The 23,628-nt window shown below is 37.6% G+C and overlaps 5 protein-coding genes across 17 annotated transcripts; 3 read left to right on the plus strand and 2 right to left on the minus strand.

Annotated features, from left to right (window-relative positions):
* The first annotated feature begins 2,486 nt into the window (after positions 1 to 2,486).
* On the plus strand, positions 2,487 to 6,090 carry LOC125189060 (PHD finger protein ALFIN-LIKE 4-like). Its single transcript, XM_048086233.2, has 5 exons — positions 2,487 to 2,835; positions 2,929 to 2,961; positions 4,272 to 4,500; positions 4,906 to 5,038; positions 5,561 to 6,090. Exons 1-5 carry the CDS (start codon positions 2,745 to 2,747, stop codon positions 5,801 to 5,803), a joined length of 729 nt encoding a protein of 242 aa, XP_047942190.1. The 5' UTR covers positions 2,487 to 2,744; the 3' UTR covers positions 5,804 to 6,090.
* Positions 6,091 to 7,026: 936 nt separating this feature from the next.
* LOC148926385 (putative lipid-transfer protein DIR1) lies at positions 7,027 to 7,564 on the plus strand. Its single transcript, XM_089058748.1, has one exon. The coding sequence runs from the start codon at positions 7,063 to 7,065 to the stop codon at positions 7,375 to 7,377; it is 315 nt and encodes a 104-aa protein (XP_088914874.1). The 5' UTR covers positions 7,027 to 7,062; the 3' UTR covers positions 7,378 to 7,564.
* Positions 7,565 to 7,914: 350 nt separating this feature from the next.
* On the minus strand, positions 7,915 to 11,122 carry LOC125189059 (protein phosphatase 2C 16-like). Of its 4 annotated transcripts, none has more exons than XM_089058746.1 (5): positions 10,964 to 11,122; positions 9,461 to 10,303; positions 8,957 to 9,307; positions 8,749 to 8,854; positions 7,915 to 8,423 (listed from the first exon to the last, which is right to left on the minus strand). In XM_089058746.1, exons 2-5 carry the CDS (start codon positions 10,229 to 10,231, stop codon positions 8,089 to 8,091), a joined length of 1,563 nt encoding a protein of 520 aa, XP_088914872.1. In that variant the 5' UTR covers positions 10,232 to 10,303; positions 10,964 to 11,122; the 3' UTR covers positions 7,915 to 8,088. The 4 variants fall into 4 exon arrangements, with proteins under 4 accessions (XP_088914872.1, XP_088914873.1, XP_047942189.1 ...); XM_089058747.1 differs by having other exon boundaries at positions 10,960 to 11,122; XM_048086232.2 differs by having other exon boundaries at positions 9,461 to 10,308; positions 10,964 to 11,121.
* A 2,626-nt stretch (positions 11,123 to 13,748) lies between these two features.
* LOC125187556 (U-box domain-containing protein 51-like) lies at positions 13,749 to 16,688 on the plus strand. Of its 5 annotated transcripts, none has more exons than XM_089059671.1 (8): positions 13,749 to 13,964; positions 14,061 to 14,122; positions 14,450 to 14,571; positions 14,643 to 14,789; positions 14,920 to 15,169; positions 15,231 to 15,311; positions 15,386 to 16,402; positions 16,483 to 16,688. In XM_089059671.1, exons 1-8 carry the CDS (start codon positions 13,805 to 13,807, stop codon positions 16,531 to 16,533), a joined length of 1,890 nt encoding a protein of 629 aa, XP_088915797.1. In that variant the 5' UTR covers positions 13,749 to 13,804; the 3' UTR covers positions 16,534 to 16,688. The 5 variants fall into 5 exon arrangements, with proteins under 5 accessions (XP_088915797.1, XP_047940127.1, XP_088915794.1 ...); XM_048084170.2 differs by having other exon boundaries at positions 15,389 to 16,402; XM_089059668.1 differs by having other exon boundaries at positions 13,749 to 14,122.
* On the minus strand, positions 16,248 to 22,329 carry LOC125187557 (dihydrolipoyllysine-residue acetyltransferase component 2 of pyruvate dehydrogenase complex, mitochondrial-like). Of its 6 annotated transcripts, none has more exons than XR_016130891.1 (21): positions 22,194 to 22,296; positions 21,649 to 21,736; positions 21,244 to 21,337; positions 20,842 to 20,954; positions 20,665 to 20,753; positions 20,541 to 20,581; positions 20,221 to 20,276; positions 20,067 to 20,141; positions 19,865 to 19,957; positions 19,503 to 19,724; positions 19,126 to 19,198; positions 18,892 to 18,959; positions 18,574 to 18,659; positions 18,416 to 18,491; positions 18,223 to 18,290; positions 18,081 to 18,147; positions 17,900 to 17,995; positions 17,560 to 17,662; positions 17,389 to 17,484; positions 17,102 to 17,311; positions 16,248 to 16,376 (listed from the first exon to the last, which is right to left on the minus strand). XR_016130891.1 is itself a non-coding variant. In XM_048084172.2 (20 exons), the coding sequence occupies exons 1-19, from the start codon at positions 22,230 to 22,232 to the stop codon at positions 17,241 to 17,243; spliced, it is 1,626 nt and encodes a 541-aa protein (XP_047940129.1). In that variant the 5' UTR covers positions 22,233 to 22,329; the 3' UTR covers positions 16,250 to 16,376; positions 17,202 to 17,240. The 6 variants fall into 6 exon arrangements, 2 of the variants coding, with proteins under 2 accessions (XP_047940129.1, XP_047940128.1); XR_016130890.1 differs by having other exon boundaries at positions 21,649 to 21,744; positions 22,194 to 22,293; XR_007170624.2 differs by lacking the exon at positions 21,649 to 21,736 and having other exon boundaries at positions 22,194 to 22,329.
* Positions 22,330 to 23,628: the final 1,299 nt, after the last annotated feature.

Here is a 23,628-nt window from a genome sequence, read left to right on the forward strand (position 1 = left end):
GTTCTATACATTTGAATCCCCTCCAGTTTGCAGAAACTATCAAACTCAGATGATAGGTATTCCAACCCAATGTCAGTTCCGAGGCATTTCAATGTAGTACCCTGTTCTCTTTCAACCATTGTGTGCCATTCTTTGAATATTTGAAGGCTTCTGACTTTTCTTTAAGTATTTGCACTCATAGCTTTCTAGAATAGTCATCAATGATGCTTATGAAGTATCTGCCTCCATTAAGTGTGGCTGGTTGGGCTGGACCCCAGATGTCACTGTAAGCATACTCCAATACTGATTTTGAAGTGTGCTTGCCCTTAGGAAATGGCTGCTTCTTGCTCTTGCCCATTATATACTGCTCACAACTCTTCAAATCTGCAGAATCATCGGACTTAAAGATCCCTTGCTTCACTAGAACTTTCATGCTTTTCTGACCTAACCTTGAATGCCATAGCTCGAAATCACTGACTCCCCTTTCAATACTATAGCTATTCCCAGCAACTACTTCTACATCCAGGTAGTACAGAGTCTGCTTTCTTATAGCATTCATGACTACTGCACTTCCAAGATAGATTTTCAGCTGATCATCTTGGCTTCTAAAACCATAGCCATTTGACTGTAAGACCCCCAATTAGACAAGATTCCTCTTGATTTCAGGAATAAATCTAATATCAGTAAGCAAAACCATAGAACCAGATGTCAGTTTCAATTTAGTAGAGCCCATTCCTCTTATAGCACAAATCTGATTATTTCCAAAAGCTACTGATCCAGATGAAGACTTAAATTCTTGAAACCATTCATGATGAGAACAAATATGAAAACTGCAGCCTGAATCTACTATCCAACTTTCACTAATAGATCCACCAAAACATTGAGAATGTGCATATTTTTTTTCATCTTGAATGAGATCAGAGTTGTGTTGCTCCTTCAGTGTTATTCTGCTTCGTTTTCCATGCAAAGCAATTCCTCTTAATGTGCCCCGGTTTCTTGCAATAGTGGTAGCTCTTGTTTCTTTATTTTGAGCCTTATCGCCATCATGAGAATCTTTGTTGAAACTACCTTTCTGCTTCCCCTTTCCCTTCCATTTCTTGACATTCAACACTTCCTCAGATCCAGTAGGAAGAGTACTGCTCTGCCTCTAAAAATCCTTGGTCTTGAGATGATGCGACCACACATGGCGGGCCCGTGACGAGGTCCATGGCGAGGCGACTAAGAGAGAGACTCGCTACATTTGTGCAAAAGACCATGCTGGAGGAGTCCACGAAGAACGAGGCGCCCCGATGAGGAACGTGCTGAAAAATGAAGGAAGAAGCAGTCCACCCGACCGGGTGGAATTTGTCGCACCAAGCCACCCGGCCGGGTATAGCTATCTGGAGGAGCTTAGTTCAAGTTGCTTCGCCCGGCCGGGTCACCATGATGCCACCCGACCGGGTGTGTCATCGAAGGCGTGAGGAGTCCAGGAGTGATACGATCATGAAAGTTGTGCGTCAATGATTTCAACTACAGCAGGATTCAACCGGCAACCGTCCTATTGAGATGATATCCGAAAGCTATGAAACTGCCACCATTGCTAGAAAATGAGTTTTATAAGGAAGAAATGGTCTCATTTTATTATATTCATATTAATTAATGCGGATAATAATAAATCTGAATATTATATAAAATGATTAGAAAGTATAAATAATGACAAAATTTTAATTAAGTATGAAGTACCAGAATTTATTAGGAAATGTGGCAGAAATCATGTCATCAATATAATGGAGTGACAAAAAATGCCCTTAAGGGTCTGAAGGTGTTTTAGTCCGAAAAAATATTATTCGTGATTGTATTAAACATTAGGATCTTCTACACTATTTTTTTAGAGATCCGTAGTGTCACAACCCAAAGAGTTAAGGACTAATGATGCAATTCACTCAATATTTTAAAATAGGGTGAAAAGACTTCTGCTTCATATATTCTAGTACTTTCTCCGTCTCAAGTTACCTGAGCCGTATTCTATTTTGGATTGTCCCAACTCCCAAGTTACTTGAGCCATTTCTATTTTTGGCTAAAAACAAAACATATAATCTCACCTACCTTATTATTTCTTTTGCTTTACTCTCTCTTCTTTCTCTTACTTTATTCTCTCCTCTACTTTATTAAACTCACTAACCACAACTTTCTTAAATCTCATGCAAAAAAAAAACGTCTCAAGTAACATGGGACGGAGGGAGTAATACGTTATTGAAATACAGTTTAAAATTCTTTAAAATTAGGCTTCTATTTCAATTGATGACTTCAAGACTAATCGATGATCCTGCAATGAATGTAGCAAGATTTGAATTAAATCCAAGATCAACCTAACGTTGAGAAATTCAATTTCAAAATAGAAGCAAAGGTCAAAAAGACTTCAGTCAATTATAATTAATAAATCAACTTTAACGAAGTCGTTAATTACTTGAACTATTTATCCGAATATAAAAAATAATAAAATATACTCAAAACACAAATTTAGTTAAACCCACCCAATCCCATCGTCATTAGATTCAACTTTCTCTTTCTTTTTCTCTTTCTAACTAATGATGCTTCCAATTTTCGATCTACTAAACTGAAACCTGCAACAACAATCATTTTGATTCTTCTCACCCTCAATTTCAACTGAAGAAAACCTCCCTACCTAAACTGAAGTTTTGATTTCTCGATCCGGTTAACTTAATTCAACGACAATAGTCCAGTTTTCTTATAAATTTGATCTCAAGGAGGCTAAAAGGTGACAAATGGCTGCGAGGTTGTATCCTCGATCTGTTGAGGAAGTTTTCAAGGATTTTAAGGGTCGAAGAGCTGCACTTGTTAAAGCCCTTACCACAGGTGTGCGATTGTAATTTTTTTACCTTTGTTAATTTGCCTGGCTTTTATTTATTGCTCAGTTACCTAATGTAGGTTTGTCTCTTGTTTATGCAGATGTTGAAGAATTTTACCAGCAGTGTGACCCTGGTAGTCTCCACATTTGTTCTTTGATTGCAGTGCTGCTCCGGTTCCCTTGTATTTTTTTCACTGTTTCTAGGTTGAACTAGATATTAGCAATTAGCATTATTGGCTTCAATCTGTAGAGATTGGAAGTCGTTCTGTGAGTTTGTGTGTCGTCATGGCTTCAATCGTTGGTTTTGAGTTTGAATTTGGTGTTTTTTTGAAAAGTATATATGCTTAGGAAGGATATGTATCTCATTTTTGTTGTTCGGTTTGTTTGTTTTTTACAATTTTTTTGATCACTAACACAAAAATTGAGATGCAATCACTTGCGTTGTAAAGTTTTAAAAAACAACAATTTAGGACACATAAGAAACCGTTCCTAGATTAAGAACAAATTAACTTAATCTTTTGTTTTTTTATGGACACTTCCATTTGCGTCCTCTAATTTAGTTGGGACACCAACCATAAGAATCCTTTTTGAAGTGTTTGTGGTATATTTAGAAACACAAGCTAGTGTCCTTGATTGCATTAAAAAATGTCCTTAACGGTTTTTTGTTGTATTGGATGTATATGGATTGGATAAATATCTTTTGTATAGAGCAGTTATCTTATGTATGTTACATAATCTGATTGAATTTGTATGCCATTACTTAAGCAAATATGGCATGTTTCTACATGAGTGTATGCAAAATTGCAAATAAGTGCCATTCGTTTTAGCTAGATACTTGTCTTGTATTGATTTGTAGATTCATTGGTTTTTTCTAGGATTTCTCGTGTTGCGCCTCGTTGCCCTATCGTTGGATTGAATTGAAAATGATTTCTCGAATGTCTCTGTCTGAATATTCTGGATTTTGGTTATTTTCTTTTTAGGAATCAATTGGATTTTGCTCTACCGAGTTTCTTGATTTTAGTCTAATATACATTGTATCTGCAATATATTGCTTCATGTCAAGAAACTGCTTTGGTGTTACACAGTCACATGATTCTTTCTCTCAGGATTTACTTTTATTTGCTTTTTGTACCTTTTCTGTAAAGTGTTAACCTGTGATTGGTGCAATGTAACAGAATGTTTTGAGTAGAAATACTTGTATTGTATCTGATAGCTCAGATCATTGTATACACCTTCTGGAAATGTCTTGTAATCTTGTTAACATATGATTGCTTGTTACCTGTAAAACATTAGGTTGTGTCTGTTTACAGGAGGCATGAGAATTTACAAATAATCCTATCTTAGAATGTTCTTTTACTTATTCTTAGAATTTTAACAATATCTTCTTATTTGTTTTTTTCTTACCGCTGCTGGTATTGATTCTGCTCATGGGTTTGCTTCACAGAGAGGGAGAATTTATGCCTATACGGACATCCTCATGGAGAATGGGAAGTCAATTTGCCTGTTGAAGAAGTGCCTCCTGAACTCCCCGAGCCTGCTTTGGGCATCAACTTTGCTAGAGATGGGATGCAAGAAAAAGACTGGCTAGCTCTTATTGCTGTCCACAGTGACTCATGGCTGCTTTCCGTTTCCTTTTATTTTGGTGCTAGATTTAGCATTGATAAAGCTGACAGGTACACCTTTGCTCTTTCTTCCTTTTCATCTCTTGTTTAACACTTTCTAACTAGTGCTTACCAATACCTAATCTTAAGACAAACAACAGCAATAGATTAATCTTTTCAATATTAGCATGCAATTCATTGCTTAGTAAAGTGCCTGTACACTGTCATTACTAGTCAGTTAATGCAAAACTGTTATCACTGGATGTAAATGGTTTCTCTTTGTATTTCCTGGTTTTGCCTTTGTTATTATTGTTTAGATTTTCGAATGGTTTGGAATTAGCAAATAATGTTTGTAGATACTAACAGTGCAGCTTGTATGTCATTTGTCTGTTCTGTTTTATAGTACAAAGTATTGTGTAGTTTTTCCATATAGCTTGCTTAAGCTTCCATCAGTCCGTTTGCTCGTCATTTGTGCAGGAAGCGGCTATTCAGCTTGATCAATGATCTTCCTACTGTATTTGAAGTTGTGACTGGGGCAGCCAAAAAACTGCAGAAAGAGAAATCTCCAGTCTCAAACAGTAGCAGCAAATCCAAGTCGAATTCTAAGCCGGTACTGTCTATGATTCTTTGTTTCTATTTCTTTTATTTTTCCTACTCCCATGCAGCACCATAGAGGGAAAGGAACAAAAGACTTTTACTTAATAGTAATCAATCCAAAATTCACCATAATCAAATAGACTCTATTTGTTTTTCTGTGCGTATCAAGTTTTATATGTTCCTTATGTGCATGACCAATACTTTTATAGACTTGCTCCCCGTGTAGTGTTAACTTGGCAGTTTAGAAACCACATTCTTCTACTGCATTACATGTACCCAAATGGGTATATTTTTTCCGGAATAAAGTATAGTTACATCTCTAAATCCCGCACTGCTTTGTTTCGTTGAATTAGATTGCTAAACTTTCATCTGTAAGAATGAGGTCCCTATTTCGTGTAGGCGCGCAATGGCATAGTTCTAGACATAAACGATAAATAGTGAATTCAAGTACATGGAATTGATTCTCCTATTTTTAATGTTGTTAATGGTATCAATTTTTGCTCGTGCTCTAATGAAAAACACAACCAACTCTCAGGTTAAAGTTTCAAAGCCACAGCCAAAAGACGAGGAGGAGCTGGATGAGGAAGAAGACGACGAACATGGAGAGACATTGTGTGGTGCCTGTGGGGATAACTATGCATCAGATGAGTTCTGGATATGCTGCGACATATGTGAGAAGTGGTTCCATGGCAAGTGTGTCAAAATTACTCCTGCCAAAGCCGAGCAGATCAAGCAATATAAGTGCCCATCATGCAGCAACAAGAGACCTCGCCCCTGAGATGGATTACTGATCTTTCAACTCGGACTCCCAGCAATTCCAGCCACCGCCTCGGTTCGACTAGACTCCTCTCTTGTTCAAGTATTACATTTGGTGCTTAGTATAGCATTATCTATTGTTAGCTTCAGCTGTAGTCCCCAGATTTTGTTGGATTATCTATCATGCTTCTCTTTAATGGGATTTTTTTAGCTTTGAAAAATAAGTTAAAATGTAAATGATTCATTACAATACCTATAATTTCTCACTCATCTATGGGTTAAAAAGATGATTCGACATCGTTTTGTTAATCGAACAGAGAGAGTACATGTTGCCTTCAATGGTTGGAAGGTCTCCATAAAAAAAGATAGGGATCTCTGGCTACAAAACTTATAGTAGTATTTGTTTATTTTTACTATCACTAAAAATGATTTCACATATCCAACTCGTCCACGTAGCTTGTAATTGATTCCCTTTTTTTTCTTATATCTAAATTATGCTCTTTGTGTTTATTAAATAGTCATTCTTTTTTCACTCAGTAATTCTATGTCTACCCACAAAAAATAAGTCTTTATAATAGTGGATCATACAAATTTTTAATATGGAATTGATAAAATGTGAAAGATAAAAGAAATAATTAAAATACTATTAAAAGAAAATCAGACTCTCAATTAATTTTACTATAAATAAATAGATTATCAATTTGATGGACGTACCAAAATGAATTGAACTATACATGAATAGAAAATTAATAAGGTGAATTACACATACATAAACACTAAAATCTTGTGAATATAAGATAACCAGATAAATATAATCTTTCGCATGTGTTGTATTCATTCAATAAAAGAGACACATCACCATATATAGGTGAATGAATTAACTAGCTCTTATTGAATGCAATAATAGGCACACATTTTTTATTTTTGCCCACAATAAATGATATGAGAGGAATTCATTAACTATATTACTCTATGCATGATTGAAACACATGAAGAATTGGAAGCAACAGCACCGACCCTAATTACAAAGACTTGGGAGTCAACTTGACAAAGTGAAAACGCTATTTTTGAAGATAAAATCCAATCACACATTATATGGTTACAAAGATCCAAAACACAGCATTTGTGGTGGAAAATAAATTAAAAAGCAACCGAAGAACCAAAATAAATATCTCCTTTCAAATAATTTCACAAGTCTAATAAGGCGGCCATGAAGTCCTATATATATGACCATCACTAATTGAAACAAAAGCACATATAGGAGTATAAAGAAACAAGAAAATGAGGAAGAATTTAGTGTATGAAAAGAAGATGAGAGTATTAGTAGTAGCAATGTTGATGTTGGTGATCATAAATGTAGATGGTCAGAACATATGCAACATGTCGGGGGAGGATCTGATGGCGTGCAAGCCGTCGGTGACTCCACCGAGGCCGCCACCGCCATCGGCAAAGTGCTGCTCAGCCCTGTCTCATGCTGATATAAGGTGCCTTTGCTCCTACAAGAACTCAAAGCTGCTGCCATCCCTTGGAATAGACCCTAATCTTGCCTTACAGCTTCCTGATAAGTGCAAACTTCCTCATCCATCTCATTGCTAGCCTACGTACCCTACCCTGCAGAGATTAGAGTCTCCTAATCGCGGATGAACCAAAATGGCAATCGGGACTCCTAATCGGGAAGTATATATTATATACTAGTGTATACATAGAGTGAATGTTGTGTTTTTATTTTATTATATGAAGAAATAAAACTGTTTCTTAACCTTTCGGTTAAGTTCAAGCCAAATCTCGCATGACATTTAATTGCACTGGTGATCTATGTAAAAATTAGTAATTATATTCTATAAAGTAATCTCTTCGTGATTGCTCTTGATTTGAGATATGGAAGCTAGGAAATTAGGAATCAATACTTACAAAAACCATTATGAGACAATTATAAAAAAAATTGAAACATTATAATTTTGCATATTATTGTAAAATTATGATATTGATATGATTTAAATGACAACCATCCATTTAGACAATAATATTCAGATTTTAAATTACTTATTTTTATCTTATACATGTAAGATGTAACAACCTCATTTTCTCGTGATATATATTTGATCCGACTCTCGTCAAATACCAATGTAACAATAATCAAACACAAAAGGTTCCTAAATTAAGTAATCCTCTCTTTTTCTATATTACATTACTAAGAAACATCCTCATGCACACTTTTCAAGTCCATGAAGACAAAAACCATATGGACTGATTATGTAAAAATGAGAAAATATTAATGTAAAAGCTACAGTGGAAATGGAGAATCAATCAAGGTTTGGTTTTGATCTTCCTCTTAGACTTCAAGTCTATCACAATTACAGATATGTTATCTTTGCTCCCTGCCTGCAGGGCCATCTGGCAGAGGTACTCCGCTGCCGATTGGGCCGCCGGGTCGATACCTTGTCCTCGATCTGCCAACGGGTCCGTCCCGTTCTTCTTGTGCCAGATCAGAATGCGTTTCCTCGCCACTTCACACACTTCCTCGTTTGTCATCACATCCCACAGCCCATCACTGGCCAGGATGAGACAGTCGTCCTCTCTGTTCCGAGGGACGAACATTACCTCTGGCTCGGGTATGATCCATGGCTTTAAGTATCTATCACCTGAGAAGAGCGTCCGAGGTAAGTGAGAGTTCAGTCGTATAACTATAACTACATGATAATGCAGGAGAAAGAGCGAGAAACAGGCTCGAGAATTGAAAGTCGAACGTGTCACAGATTAGTACTCTACAATCTAACAACGTTGTTCAAACCTAGCCACCATGAACATAACAATTTTGAGTAATTATTAAGAGCTTTCAAACACTGGGTTAAGAAAATGATCTCAACTCGATCTTACTACCAGAAATTGCATAAAAAAGCATGAAGAATTCTATAAAAGGCACAAGAAATGATCTATTTTGGCATAAAACTGGAAAAATAGACCTACCTATAGACCTTGACATGGCAAGAACACCAAAAACACGATGGCCATTCCACGATATGACCTTGCCTCCTGATGCCTCAATTCTAGCATATTCATCCTCTCGACTTGGCTGGCAGAAAAATTAAACGAAAAATGAGAACATGAAGTCAATGGGCTTCAAGAACAACAAGCAATGGAGGCATGAAGCAAAAGCAATAAGACGCAAGCTTACTTTGTGATCAACTGATAACGGGATTGCTTCTTTACCACGATAGAGTACAGCCCTTGAATCTCCACAATTCGCAACTATAATATGGGATGATGACAAAACTGCAACGACAGCAGTTGATCCGACGGTCTCTGGGGCAAGCGGTTCGACAATGCAATCCTCTTCAATATCCACTTGAGGGCTGCCCTGTACCGGCTTGCCCCCAACTTCATCGTCGACTTTTAGAAAGCAATCTGTGAAAATCCTCTCCCACTGGACCTGCCTAGTGTCCTTGGTGCTCCCTTCTACCACTTTACACTCGTTCAATTCCTCCACCAAAGCCCAGTGAATACGATCACGACAGTAATTTGCAACCTACAAAATCAAGTTCCAATAGTAATTAGCAGAAAGCACATTTTTCACACCACAGAATGATAATCAAAACATTAATCTTTTGTGTCGGTTGACAAATAATAACAGGTTTATGTACGAAAGTATCAAATATATATAGAGACAACAACACCGCACCTGAGATCCACCATGGCCATCATAAACTGCGAAAAAATGAGACGTCAGTTGATTCAGAGTCTGACTTATTCCATCGTTTCCATGGTCACCAATAAATAACTTCACCGGGATTTTCATGAAATGCGGTGCGACCATAAGAGCATCTTCCATCTCGGGCCTACGTCCACATATTGACACTGACCCCCAGAGTGGCACACAGTCCAGCTCAAAAACACTCTTAACACTGCCTTTGCCCGGGTTTTTCTGGCAGGGCAGTTTAACAGAAACAAGGGATTCTTTAATTGCAGGTCCACTCGAATATTCACCCGTTGGCATGCCTTTCTCCTCCACACTAATCACCTTGGCAACCAGCTGGCCATTCTCCACGCCCTCAATCTCAACAGCGATTGGCACACTTGTCTCTGAAGCAGAAACAAGCGGCACAGATATATTCGAGCCATGATGTAGGGGTAGCAACTCTACACCACCTATAAAGCTAGTGTCCCCTCCAAACAAGATAATTTCGTCTTCCTCACTATCGTGAACATTACTACCTTCCGCCTGGCTGCTCTCGTTAACCGTTGTCGTGTCTAACATGCCATCCACCTCAGTTTTCACACGATTAAAACCAGCATCCCAGCTGAACGCTGGATCAGACAGCAAGGTTGCTGTCTCCGTCACTAATTTGAGTCGAGCAATCTCCATATGGCTTGAAATCGCGGGATTCTCGCACACAGGATTGCCTAAACCAAATGTAACCGCGACTGCTGCAGGAGATATCTCTTCCATCATTGCAATACCAACCCGATTTAAGGCTACAAACCTATTTCAGATTCTCGAAATCGATCTTTTCAAGCAGCAAAGCTAACCTTGGAGGAATCAAAAGTTTTACCAGTTGAATCAATACCCAAAAAAGGAACAATACTTGAAAAACTAAACAACAAAGGACAAAAGGAAGAGATAGAAACTAACGACCTATCATCAAAAGTGAAAGAGGTAAATAGGGATCTAGGAGTCAAACATAGGATGGATTAAACATACTTCCAAAAACAGAAATTTTAAGGATTGGAATCAAGAACACAAAAAAAACAACAACAAACTTAAAAACCAAGATCCCAATCTACAAGCACCAACACTTATATACTCACGAGAATCAAGAAAAGGACAAAAAAATTCAAACCCTTATCCATAGCTGCAAGGAGGAAAACAAACCTAGGAAAAAGGAAAACCGACCCCCACAAGATTCACAAGAAACCCTCAAAAGATGTCAACTTTTTTGACACATGGAGATATATATGGATTTCATGGATCTAAGGCAACCCCTCTCAGCCTCTTGAAAAAAAGAACGCATTTTTTCAATTGAGTTTTAACCTTTTCTCAATCAAGATTCATTCCGCAAAAATAAATTCCGAATACCAACAAATTACAACAAAACAGAAAAGGGAATGATGCCGCCGCAGCAAAGATTCAATCTTTATACTCAATAAATGGATTCAAGATTTAAGTGAAAAGGCTCTTACTTACAAATATTGAATTGAAACCCCACAAACAAATCAATAACTCAAGGGCTGAAAGCATGCTCGGCAATATTTCTCCTCAGCTAATTTTTCAATTTTCCTTTTCATTTTTGAGCTGGTGAGAGGAGAGAGAGAGATGGAGCAGCTGTGGAAAAGCATTTACTAATTGCGTTACATCTTCATTGGACACGTGTAGATGCAATTATCTAACTCCAATCAATGCATCTGTAGAAAAAGAACAAAATAAATTAGGCAAAAAACAAAAAAACAATTATTAGTGCATAGAATATAGAAAAAGGAGTCATGGACTTTTCATGATACAGACTCCAAGAACACCACGTGTCCTTGCTCGTCCTAGAAGGTAAACCATCTCCATAGAATTATTTAAAAATAATCATCTCACTTTTTTCAGCAATGACATAGCAAGTTCCATTCTAGGCGTGAGATCATTGAAAGCCAAAAGGACCTAAAAATTAGCTTCATTTTCAGTTACAATTAAATTTTCCTTAAATCACGTTAATATTTTTTATTTTATAATAAATTCAGCCTCATTTTCAGTCAAAATTCATTTCACCAATTTTGATCATTTTTATGTTAATTTTTAATCATAAAACAAATAAAATATATTAATACTTAAAAAACATAAATTGAAAACACAACCCTCAAAATTATACCGACGCAAAGATTTTCACTTTCACGTTGAGATCTCGTCTCATTAAAACGGTATGTAACAGAAACATCTTAAGTTATCGAGATCATGGAATTTTTTTAGTAAACTACTATGATTTCACGGTATTGCATAATAGGGATTCCAGTCCACTGAAATATATGGAACATGTGACGAAGCATTTTGAGCTGCAAGGGTCATGGATTCAAACACATGGTGGATAAATGCATAGACGATTGTGCTACTGTTAGATCTCAGAATATATCAATTTATAGATGAACTTAATACAATATTAATCGTACAGTTTTGAGGTACAATTGTATCGCTTGCTTTTTATTGTATCAGTCATTTACACCACATGCTTAGTAGATGATGGTGTTTCAATGGTTAACACACGCGCCAACTCCGAAATGGCGCAATGCAAAAAAAGCACGTGGAAGAAGCAAATCGTGGTTCGCCACATGTCTTACTATTTTTTATATATTTTCTTATATTTTTATTAATATATAAATAAATAGTATGTCATTGGTAAAAATGTCTACTTGGTCTTTTCATTTAAATTTTTTTAAATCCTTATTTATTTATAAATTTATCCACTCTATTATATATTCACTGTATTTCCTCAATTCTTTTTTCGTTGTCTTATTTTAATCAAGTCTCATGGATCCACATTCATATCAATAACAACTCAAAACTTATCTTTGAGTCGCTCCACTGAAGCTCAACATCGATCCACTAAATCTATCATTAGATTCATCTTTCCACACAATTGATTCTTTGTCTAAGGCCAATTAGTTGGTCATATACTCCCCAAGGCAATCAAGTTTATCCAACTTTCAGATGGAGTAGAGGCTCCCAAAACTGAATCTCACATGACGTATTCAAGAAAGTTAACCAAGAGGATTTTCGAGTACTACGTCAACCTTTATGAAAATTCGGTTGTGCGAACTCTCAAAAGACAACAACGTTCTGTGTCAAAAGCGTTGTTGAGGGCACTAGTGATATTTTGTGAGCCTACTTCGATAAGTTAATCTATAATCACGAAGTTTTACGAAAAATTCATTCACACAATTCACCAATGACAACTATTCAAGCTCATCCAACAAAAAAAAAATCCATTCAATTCAATCCAATTCACCATAACACACCATGAAATATTCACATAAATCGCATCCATTAATAATACAATCTAAATCACCGAATGTTATTCAATAATAAAGTAATTCAATAAAAGAATTTAAACACGTGTTTGTTGGAGATTTGAGCAAAATGACCATAATTTTCACTATCAGATTCTGATTAAGGCATGCGACACGAAGCTGTTTGAAAGAGGAAGACAATATCAACCTTAAAAGTTACTGTAATCTTCAAAATTCAATAAACTCATGAAAGTAGCCAATTGACATAATGTTCGACAAAGCATATCATGCTATATTCAATCAAATCAAACTATGTCTGACCTGAGAAAATGTGTGTACCAGCCGCAATATCCGTTGTCGGTGGTGAAGAAGAACGCCGCCGTGGAAAAAACTTTGGAATAAAGGTATTAAAACCCTTTCTAAGCCCTATTGAAACAGTTTTTATGAATAGTTTATTTATAAATCACATCTTACCATCCAACTCATTTTTACAAATGCCAATTCATCATCCATATCATTTTAATAAGCTGGAATTTATTGACGTTGGAAATTAGCATCGCAAATGAAGTTTGTGAATTGTTGATATATGTACCAAATTAGAAATTCATGGAAAAAAATTAATTTGTTAAAAGTTACATGCTCCAGTAATCCTATTATTTATTCATTTTTTAATGACAATAACCTCATTTCAAACATCAATTACATACTATAGTTGTTTTGATAGATAAGTGATTGTCAAATTAATTGAGAGTATTTTTTACAAAGTTCAACACATTTCATATTTACCTTTTTTATGTTTTACTATTCTATTTTACTAATTTACTTTTTATATTTTATTCTATTTGTCAAAAAATGCGGATTCAGAGTAAAAATGGCTCAAGTAGAAAATAAAATAATAAAAAAAAGGTGAAAAAAAGAAGACCGATGAAAAAAAGGGTGAAAGAAAAACAAATATTGGAGAAAAATGTGGTTGCATTTGCATTGGATTGATCCGGTGAGGTAGCGAAAAGCAGCAACCGCCATCCGCGGTGGTGTGCCGCTGATGGCGAACTCAGCGTCACCGACGCAAGGGGCTTCGACGGTGGTGGCTGTGGACCGAGACAAGAACAGCCAACACGCCCTGCGATGGGCCCTCGACAATTTGAGGTTGATGGAGAAGATCATCGTCCTCGTTCATGTCGCCACCTTTCAACATGAATCAGGTATTCTTACTTTCTTCCCAAATCCTAATGATAATTTGATTTTATTTCTATACAATTTGAAATTGATAATTATTTTGTTGATTAATTTACGTGCAGAGGAGGATAGTGAAATGCAACAGATGTTCCTCCCTTTTCGCGTCATTTGCGCACGTAAAGGCGTAAGTACATTATCATGCATGGATATACAGAGGGCGAATTGTCAATAAATCACGAAGAATAGTCAAATTTTGATTTGTATTAATAGTTAAGTTTTACAATTTCGCAAATTATCTGGGGTGTCATTTATCCGATGAAACCTGCGATGATTGGTTTCTAGGTACGCCACTTTGTGCCATTGCAGTTTTGTCAACATAGATAAATCTAGTTGCCACGTTATCGTGAGTTTCATCAGACGTATGAGATCATTTCATTTGACTATTCTCTGTGATTTGTTTGGCAATTTGCCCGTATAAAAACATACTGAGGACTGATAATGACAAGTTCAGGTTCGGACCAAGGAGGTGATCCTCCACAACCAGGACATCGCGGGCGCATTGTCCGACTTCCTTAGCTCCCACTCCATCAAGAACATAGTCCTCGGTGCTTCCAGCCGAGGCACCATATCAAGGTTAGGTACATATAGATACAGTGAAGCTCGATCACTCAAATCAACTCACCGCTTCTTATTTCTCATGGCAGGGCATTTAGGCATGGAGATGTGGCTACATTTGTAGGAAAATTAGCACCACATTTTTGCTCCGTATACTCCGTATCTAAGGCCAAAGTTAACAGAATCAAGTCCCTGACTGACCCTGCCCCTGTCCCCGCCTCCGGCCCCTTTCATGGGTACAGATCGATCTTTCACGTTTTCATCGTACATCTTATCTCGTGTTCCGTTATAGTAGTACTTATTTATATAGTGGTTTCAGTTCTCTTTTTACACCCAAGTGTAATAGCACTTACATTTTCACTACAGATACGAGGATACAGAATATCAACCAAGTAGCCCCTCGGAGATGTCTATAGCCAGTACAGCACCTTCCCCTGCATACTCCATGACCAGCAGCCAGTGTTCCACTCCACTGATTAGGGCCAAGGCGCTTCAGCGCCTCCCCGCGGGGAACTTGTCACACCACTCTGCGTACTCGACTAATCAAAACAGCTATACCTCCAATATCTCCTATGAGTTTCTAGACGAACCCGATGCATCCTCCAATGTAGATACGGTATTAACTTCACGCCACATCAATACTCGAACAACGTTTTATAAATTTCTACTCGTTGCAGGATCTGGAAGAGGAGCTCAATAGAGTGAAACTAGAGCTGGAAAAGATCAAAGAAAAGTACAATGCAGCTTGCCTAACTAAGGTACATAACATGATTGAAATTGGAATGACTTTTCTGTTTGAATCTGGATAAATGAATTCATATGAAAACATCAGCAGGAAAAAGACATTGCAGAAATCAGAAGAACAGAAGATGCAGTACAACGGAAGAAGAAGGCGCAGCGCAAAGTGGCGGATTCGGAGAAAGTAGTTGATGCATTGGAATACAACTTGGGTCGATGCAGAAGGTATTCGGGTGATGAGATAGAAGCTGCAACCAACAACTTCACCTCCCATAAGATCGGCCAAGGCAGCTACGGACCCGTGTATAGAGCCACCATCGATAACACGCCCGTTGCCATCAAGATTCTCAAATCCAACATACCAGATGCCCTAGACCAGTTCCACCAAGAGGTGGACGTACTTACCCGGTTGAGGCATCCCAACATGGTCATCCTCATGGGAGCCTGCCCCCAATACGGCTGCCTCGTCTACGAGTACATGGAAAACGGCTCCCTCGAAGACCGCCTTTCCTGCAAAGATGGCTCTCCACCCCTGCCATGCCTCACGCGCTTCTCAATCGCTGCAGAGATCGCAACCGGTCTCAACTTCCTCCACCAGGCGAGGCCACAGCCACTGGTCCACCGTGACCTCAAGCCCGGGAACATCCTCCTCGACAGGAACTACGTGAGCAAGATCAGCGACGTGGGACTGTCCAGGCTCATCCCTGCAGCCGAAGCCGACAACATGACTCAATACAGAGTGACAGCAGCTGCGGGGACTTTCTGCTACATCGATCCCGAGTATCAACAGACGGGGCTGCTCGGGACCAAATCGGACGTCTACTCCTTAGGAATCATCTTGCTGCAGATCATCACTGCCAGGCCTCCAATGGGCTTGACACATCTAGTTGACACAGCAATCCAAAACGAGCGATTCACGGATATTCTTGACCCTCGAGTTAAAGACTGGCCAGTTCAGGAGGCTCTGGAGCTGGCAAAATTGGCCTTGCAATGCAGTGAGCTCAGGAGGCGGGACCGACCGGACCTTGCAACCGTCGTCTTGCCAGAGCTTGTGCGTCTGATGAATGTGACATCAAAGCTCAAACCTGGAAGGAGAATGAGTCAGCCTCGGGTAAGAAAACTCAGCTCTATAATTCAGAAAATACAGTACATGACTTTTTCTTCCTAACAATGATTAACATGTTTGATCAGGGAATTGCGAAACTCAAAGGCGGCAGGTTGATTAATGCAATGGAGGGATAGTGAAGTTCACCAAGATATGAATGTATGAGTGATTTTTGCAACTTAATTTCTCACTCAAAACATTACTTAGATGTTCATGTCAGACATATAGAAAGGAATGTAAAAGAAAATTTTCTTGTATATTAAGAGACAGAAAAGTGAGAAGTGTTGCTTCATCCTTCTTTGGTATCAGCATTTAAATATTTCTATCACAAGTAACCGAGCGGCCCCATAGAGGACGCAATTAAACAAGAGATAAGATTAATCATGGCAAATGAACGGCCCCATAGTAAACCAATATTTCTATCACGAACACTGATCACCTAAGTCCATGTAAATATTTTTATTTTTTTATCTATCTCTTTCTTTCCCTTTGCAGTTCCACGTGCTCAAAACGGGAACTGTGAAGGGGGAGACAAAGGAAAAGGGAATCATACAAAGAAATAGAAAAGGAAGAAAATAAAAACAGAAATATTAGCAATGCTCAAGAGTCAAGATAGGTACTCGCTATCATAAATCTTATTTGGAACAACAGTTAATATGAACAATGGTGTGCAGACAGAGAAAACTTGAGATGTCAAATTCTCACTCTCTAAATGAATCATAATTCGATAGGGAAAATATGGAGCTCTCGCATGCTTGTATCCACGCCTACAACTACAAACATAGCATATGGCTTTATTACTAACATCCTCATGCTTCGAAGAAACGAACAAGTGTGGTTCAACTCAGACCAACATAGACTGTGGATTCTCGATGTAGCCTTTGTAAGCCTTGAGCCACTCTGCTCCAATGGCACCTGCATGAAGTGCCACCAACACAGGCATTACTATATAGTAATGTTTAGGTCATGTTTTTGGAATCAGGTAAGTTTACCATCAACTACACGATGGTCACAGCTTAATGTGGCAGTCATGAACGAAGCAAACTCGTATTGCTTGGGGCCTGAGCCAGGTATCACCCTCCTTTCAGCTGTTCATATGGTGAAGATCTTTGTAACACAGAGTTTGAGATAGAAATGAGCGACATGGAATTAGTTAGTCTTACCAGATCCAACGGCTAGAATGCCTGCTTGGGGTGGGTTGACGATTGCACGGAATTGCTCGACGCCAAAAGACCCTCCCAAGTTTGATACGGTGAATGTACCTCCCTAATAGCAGAGAGTAAATAAAAATCTATAGCTATTATAATTCAAAAAACTTAATCTGTCACTGTTATAAAAACTGTGCCATCTTACAACATCTAATACACCTATACGGCTATACCGATAGTTCAGTGATTTAATGTAAGATAAGAATCCTTTAGTATCTAAAATAGTGATAAGAATCCACAGATTTCACGTGCTTTGCTCGTATATAGGCTACGGAGCTTGCTGATAAAGGTTTACCTCATAATCTTCAGGTTTCAAGCTGTTCTCTCTTGCTTTCTCAGCTAAATGCTTAACTTCCTTACCGATTCTTGATAGACCTTTCTTGTCAGCATCCTGGAAAATTTAGTGAAAATCCAACATTGATGTTGCAGTTTGAGGTTATAATTACATAATGTAATTTGAATTTCTGTTGTCTCACCTTGATTACAGGCACACACAATCCGTTGTCTGTTTGCACAGCAATATTAATATTCACATTACGGTACCTGTATGGAAAGATTCTGCAGTTTTAGTAGACTCTTGTTTGTTAAACAATTGCTTGAATTTGTAAGCGTTCTTACTGGCGAATATAATCATCGGTCCACGAACTATTGCACTGAGGAACCTCTCTAAGAGCCATAGCAGCAGCCTGAAGCAAGAAAAAGTTTGATCATGTTGTTATGAGTCAGATCCAATCTCTAATGCTCATTGCCACTTTAGATGGACAGGCACATAGAGAAGGGAGGATTGTTTTGTTCCTTACTGTTTCGGTACCTTAATGACAAGATCATTGATAGATATCCTTCTCCCACCTGAAGCTTCTTGCAACGAATTCAGATGGATACGCAGTCTACATGAAAGTTACAGAGGTCAAACAATACAGTAAACTTTGTGGGGTCAGAGTGTCCATTCGAACAAGAGGTGAAACTCACTCCATTAGCTTGTCGACACATGTATCTACAGTTAAGTAGTAGTGTGGAATGGTTTGTTTCGATTGCAACAGACGTGATGCTGTCACCTGCCAGAGAATCCAATGTGACCAACATAGATCCACATCATCATATATCACCCTCATTATCCTAATGTTGTTTGCAAAGCAGTGTGCGGTTTGAATCCAATGTCATTCACATTAGGCACAAGGTTTGGTTACAATTTAAAAACTGAGACTACTGGGAACTTAAGCTCCTAACTCATAAACTTTTTGATAGTTTACCAAATATGACTATATATCTCCCTATGTGTGTATGTACCTTTCCAATTTGAGTCTGTGGAATGTCTGTGTAGTCTAGGGCAGGGGAAACTTCTTTGCCACCTGAAGCTGCAAAATGAAGTTAAAATAGGTTATGCAAATTGTTTAAGAGATTACTGGATGAAAATATTGATAATCTAAGGCTACAAATTTGGCAGGAAGAGAAATCACTTAGATAGCACCAAAGAAACCCATGTGAGTTAACTAGGCACTAATAAGGGTGAACGAGAAATACCAGGACTATCTTTTATATCGATCTTCGCAACACGTCCATCATGACTTGTTCCTTTTGTATTTGAAATGTGTACCTGTTATGAAAATGCATGGAGCAGAAATCGTCAGGAGAAAACAAAATCTTACTCCCTCCGTTCCACCCTAAGTGACATTTTCCTTTTGGGGATGTCCCATCCTAAATGACACCTTTCTTAAAATAGAAACATCATGCTCTCTACTTTTTCTCACTCTTATTTTATCCTCTCTCCACTTAACTCACAAAATAACACTACATAATATCCCGTGTGGAAAAGGAAATGCTCCACTTAGGGGGGACGGAGGGAGTATTATCTAGGTGTATAGTTGTGTAACTCTTGTTATCTACAGCATTGAACTTACCTTATCATCTTTTGCGAGCATACTGGTGAGAGGGCCAGTGAAAATACGGTTCCCTGGTGATGATCGCTCTGTGGGATTGGTTGCTGCCTCTTCGGGACTTTCTTCTTTGGTTGGAGTTGGTGGTGAGGGTTCTTTGGACGAAGCTGCAGCATCTGATATTGATGGAGAGTAGTCTTTAAATTTGGCAAGATCCTCCTCTTCCTCCACTGTTACAGCAATTATCTAAGATCATAGGATAATGTTATCAGTCATTAAAACGTATCTGAAGAACTGGAAGACAGAAAACATCTCAAACAAGTGTATAATTGATAAACCATGCAATAGGTGTGAACAACAAGTTCACAGGATACATCAGCTAATACCTCGCCAACTTTAATTCCAGTTGATCCATCCCCGAGCACTATTTTTGCTAGATATCCTTCCTCCATGCATTCCATTTCAACCGATGCTTTATCCTTGAAACAGCAAGCAGATGTGGAAGTGCACAAAATCAAACTTCACCTGAATGTGGAGAGCGAGCAAATTCCATTAACAGAAGGCTATATAGACGAAACAGGGACCTACAGTTTCCACTTCGCACAGTACATCTCCGGGTGCAAGTTTTTCTCCTTCTTTTTTCATCCACTTTGCAATATTTCCCTTTAAGCACAAGACAAGAAATTAAGTGTAAAGGTGCTGATACATGAAAAGGAGAATAGTATAAATGAATAACTCTTGCCTCGGTCATTGTGGGTGATAATGAAGGCATCCCAATCTCTTGGTGTGGTGGAAGACCTGATTCACAGTAACACATCAGACCAAGATAGATAGGCCTGAAAACAAAACCATAGAAGAGGGCAGGACTCGATTTAAAATCAAAACATCATCGAAATTGTGCCAATGTGACTATGAGTTTTTATGTTTTACAGGTATTATTGACATCATCTTATTCAATTAGTAATTAATGTACGTAAGTATGAAATATTCAAATAAAAAGAAATGGAAACCAAAGCCACTTATAAGAAGATTTACAGGGAGGTCTGTTTGTTACTAACATACCTGAATCTGTAGAATAATATCGGATGAAGTTCCGCTGTTGGCTGAAATAGGCATCATGAAAAAAGGATCATATCACATAAAATAGGAATAGAGTAAAAATATAATAGTATAAGATTATGACAACCTCTTTTTATATACTGAGGTCGTTGCAGGGGAATGACCCTTTATTGCTGTCCTTAAAATATTTCCTTTCTCCATTCTAACAGTTGAAATCTTCATTACAACTTTCCCATGTTATGCTTAAATCAACTAAAGAGGCAGCAAAATAATAGAGGAGGAACATAGTAGTATGTATTATCACCGGTGTCTGATTGATTGACTGGAAACTTTGACAAGAAGAGCCTCTGGTGGAAAACATTGAAGTGCCATACTTGTCTCCAGGTCCAAGATCAAGTTGGCTGGACCTCGGAACATCTATTTCCAATAGAAAATGCATTTAAAACAAAAATTGAATACCATGCATACACATATATGCATCGCTGAAAATAGAAACATAATCATGCATAAACACACTATATTTAAACAAGCATTCAATAGTTCTAGCAACATGCAACTCTGTTAATTACATGTTGAATCTTAATCATAATAAATCATGGAATGGTTACGCAGAAAAGTTGACGCCTTCCAACAAATTATGTGCAAACAAGAAGATGAAAGAGACAAGAGCTAACAAAGAAGACATGACTATTTCTTAGCCACTTACCATCTATATGATTGGCATCCATCCTGGCATGATGGGTAAACCAACATACAAGAAAAGCACGGTCTTTTTGTGTAGCATGATGTGTATGTCTGAGCTGCAGAGTGAGAACAAAGAAATATGACGTCATTGAACATGATTCTTTACGAGGAAATAGCCAAGACAATGCTAAGAGTTCCTATTTTGTTAGTGAGCAAAATCCATAGCATACACCCAATGTTAATTTCTTAATCAACTCCCATGTAAATGATGAGTTAAATAGTTCAAATATTGACAGGTAATTAATTCCACGAAACCAATACAAACAAGGTGAAAACACCATAAAATTTGATTTGACCCATTTCAAACCATCCAAAGTGGAATTTATTGGCTGATTCCACATTCATAGAAATTTCAAGTTGATTTCACCTCTTCGTCTACTTCCACTCCAAAATCCACTTGTTGGACTTCTTCCACTGCCCCATTCTCATCAATTGTCAGTTTCCACAACCATTTCCTAAATTACTGATCAGCATATTAGTAGGATAATAAGCTTTTATCACTATAAATACTAGCATCTCAATCCACAGCAGCTCAAACGTGAGGCAGGCGTAAATCCTCTCTATTTATGTCAAAATTTAATCCTCGAGGGGCATAAACAAATACTCCTAAAATTCAACAGAATTGCTGCTATACAACATTTCCACGATGCATGATTTGTCGAAATTTTCAGAAAACAATACAGCTCGAATTGATCAAATTAGCTGCAAAATCCCCAAATTACAGACCAAACAATTTCCAATTGAGCTCACCGACGTTTCGCTAAAAACATGCAGATCACAAAACGAATCCGATTCATATTTGCACACAAAGGAAGACGCAGAGCGGAACATTTATCAGGAAAAAAAAATTGCGAATGCATGCATCCATTACAGAGAAATAAAGCAATTAATTACGGAAATCAAATGGATCACCTTTGTAGAGTGACGAAGAATTCTCGATGCACAGATCATGGCGGTAAGTTGAAAATGCCTAATCTAGAGACGACTAACGCTCGATTTGGTTTGCGAAGAAATTGAAGGATCGAAAGTGTGGGTGAAAATGGAAGCATAAATAGCAAAATTGAAGTGAGCTGGGAAAAAAGCTCCTACTATCGCAGCAACCGTTTTTTTTTCTATTTAAGGTATTCACATGCAAAAACGAACCGAATATTTTAACCGACTAATTCTGTTGGCTTCAGTTTGTTAACTTTATTTTTTCGAGAATAAAAATTTTAATTTATATTCATATTCAATTGGATTTTTAATTTCATATTTATTTTTCAATCATTATAATTAATTATATCATGTGTAATTGTATCTTACGTTGCCTAATAACGAGCTTGCAGTTTATGGTGCACAATTAAGTTGCCTTTCTCTAAATGACTAAATTTAGTTGTGGCTTCTATTTATTTACCTCTTTTCTATCTACTACCAGTATTGTGATTTAAGTAGATACTTAATTTTAATAGATTTCTAGAATATGCAAAAGAAATATTCACGCATATGAGGGTTCTTATTTTATAGTATGAATTAAATTATAATTATATCTCCCAATATAAAACATGGATACTTTTAGAACCCTATTGGTATGACATTCTCCTTAGCAACGTGCAATCGCACCTCAGAACCCGGTCACCCACTCCTCTTTTGGTACCCCAGTGGTGTCCGAGCCACACACCACGCCTTCAATACTCAATACCTTGAACCACACCCCTCATCAGCCACATTGCAGATGTCATTAGTTCAAGATATAAAACCTAAAAACTATCCATTTAGCATTCAAAATTAAGTTCATGTTTGGTAGTATAGATAAGCCCAAGATGGCTTAATTATTAGGCCTTAATCAACGTTTGGTAGCATAGTTAAATTAACATGATGGCCCACGTTAAGACTTCGGCCCGTCCCAAGCCCACAAATATATGACCGTTGTCCCGCGTAAGATATCGCACAATTTTGCTGCAATTGCGTATCTACCTCTCTTATAAGTACCGCAATTACTACGATGCTCTCCTGAATGAATATATAATACTAATGCGTATAAGTAAATTTTAAATGGATGGAGTTCCGAGGATCCTATGCGACCATGTAAATCTAGCATATAACATTAAATACTATTGTCTTATAAAAATAGTCAACTTTTGTTTCCGATGACTTATTTCTTTTTAAAAGATATCCGAAGAGGAAAGATAAATTGAAAAATGTATATCTACTTTTTTTTTTTTAAAGATATCCGAAGAGGAAAGATAAATTGAAAAATGTATATCTCTCATTTACTTTTTCAAAAGATAAATATATCTTCTCAAAAGATAGAGAATACTTTTTTTTTACGAAGATGAGGCAAATAAACCAATTATTTTATCAATTATAT

The sequence above is a fragment of the Salvia hispanica genome, chromosome 5, assembly GCF_029641045.1.
Source record: "Salvia hispanica isolate PSC_SH4W2 chromosome 5, Shi_PSC_v1, whole genome shotgun sequence".
NCBI lineage: Eukaryota > Viridiplantae > Streptophyta > Magnoliopsida > Lamiales > Lamiaceae > Salvia > Salvia hispanica.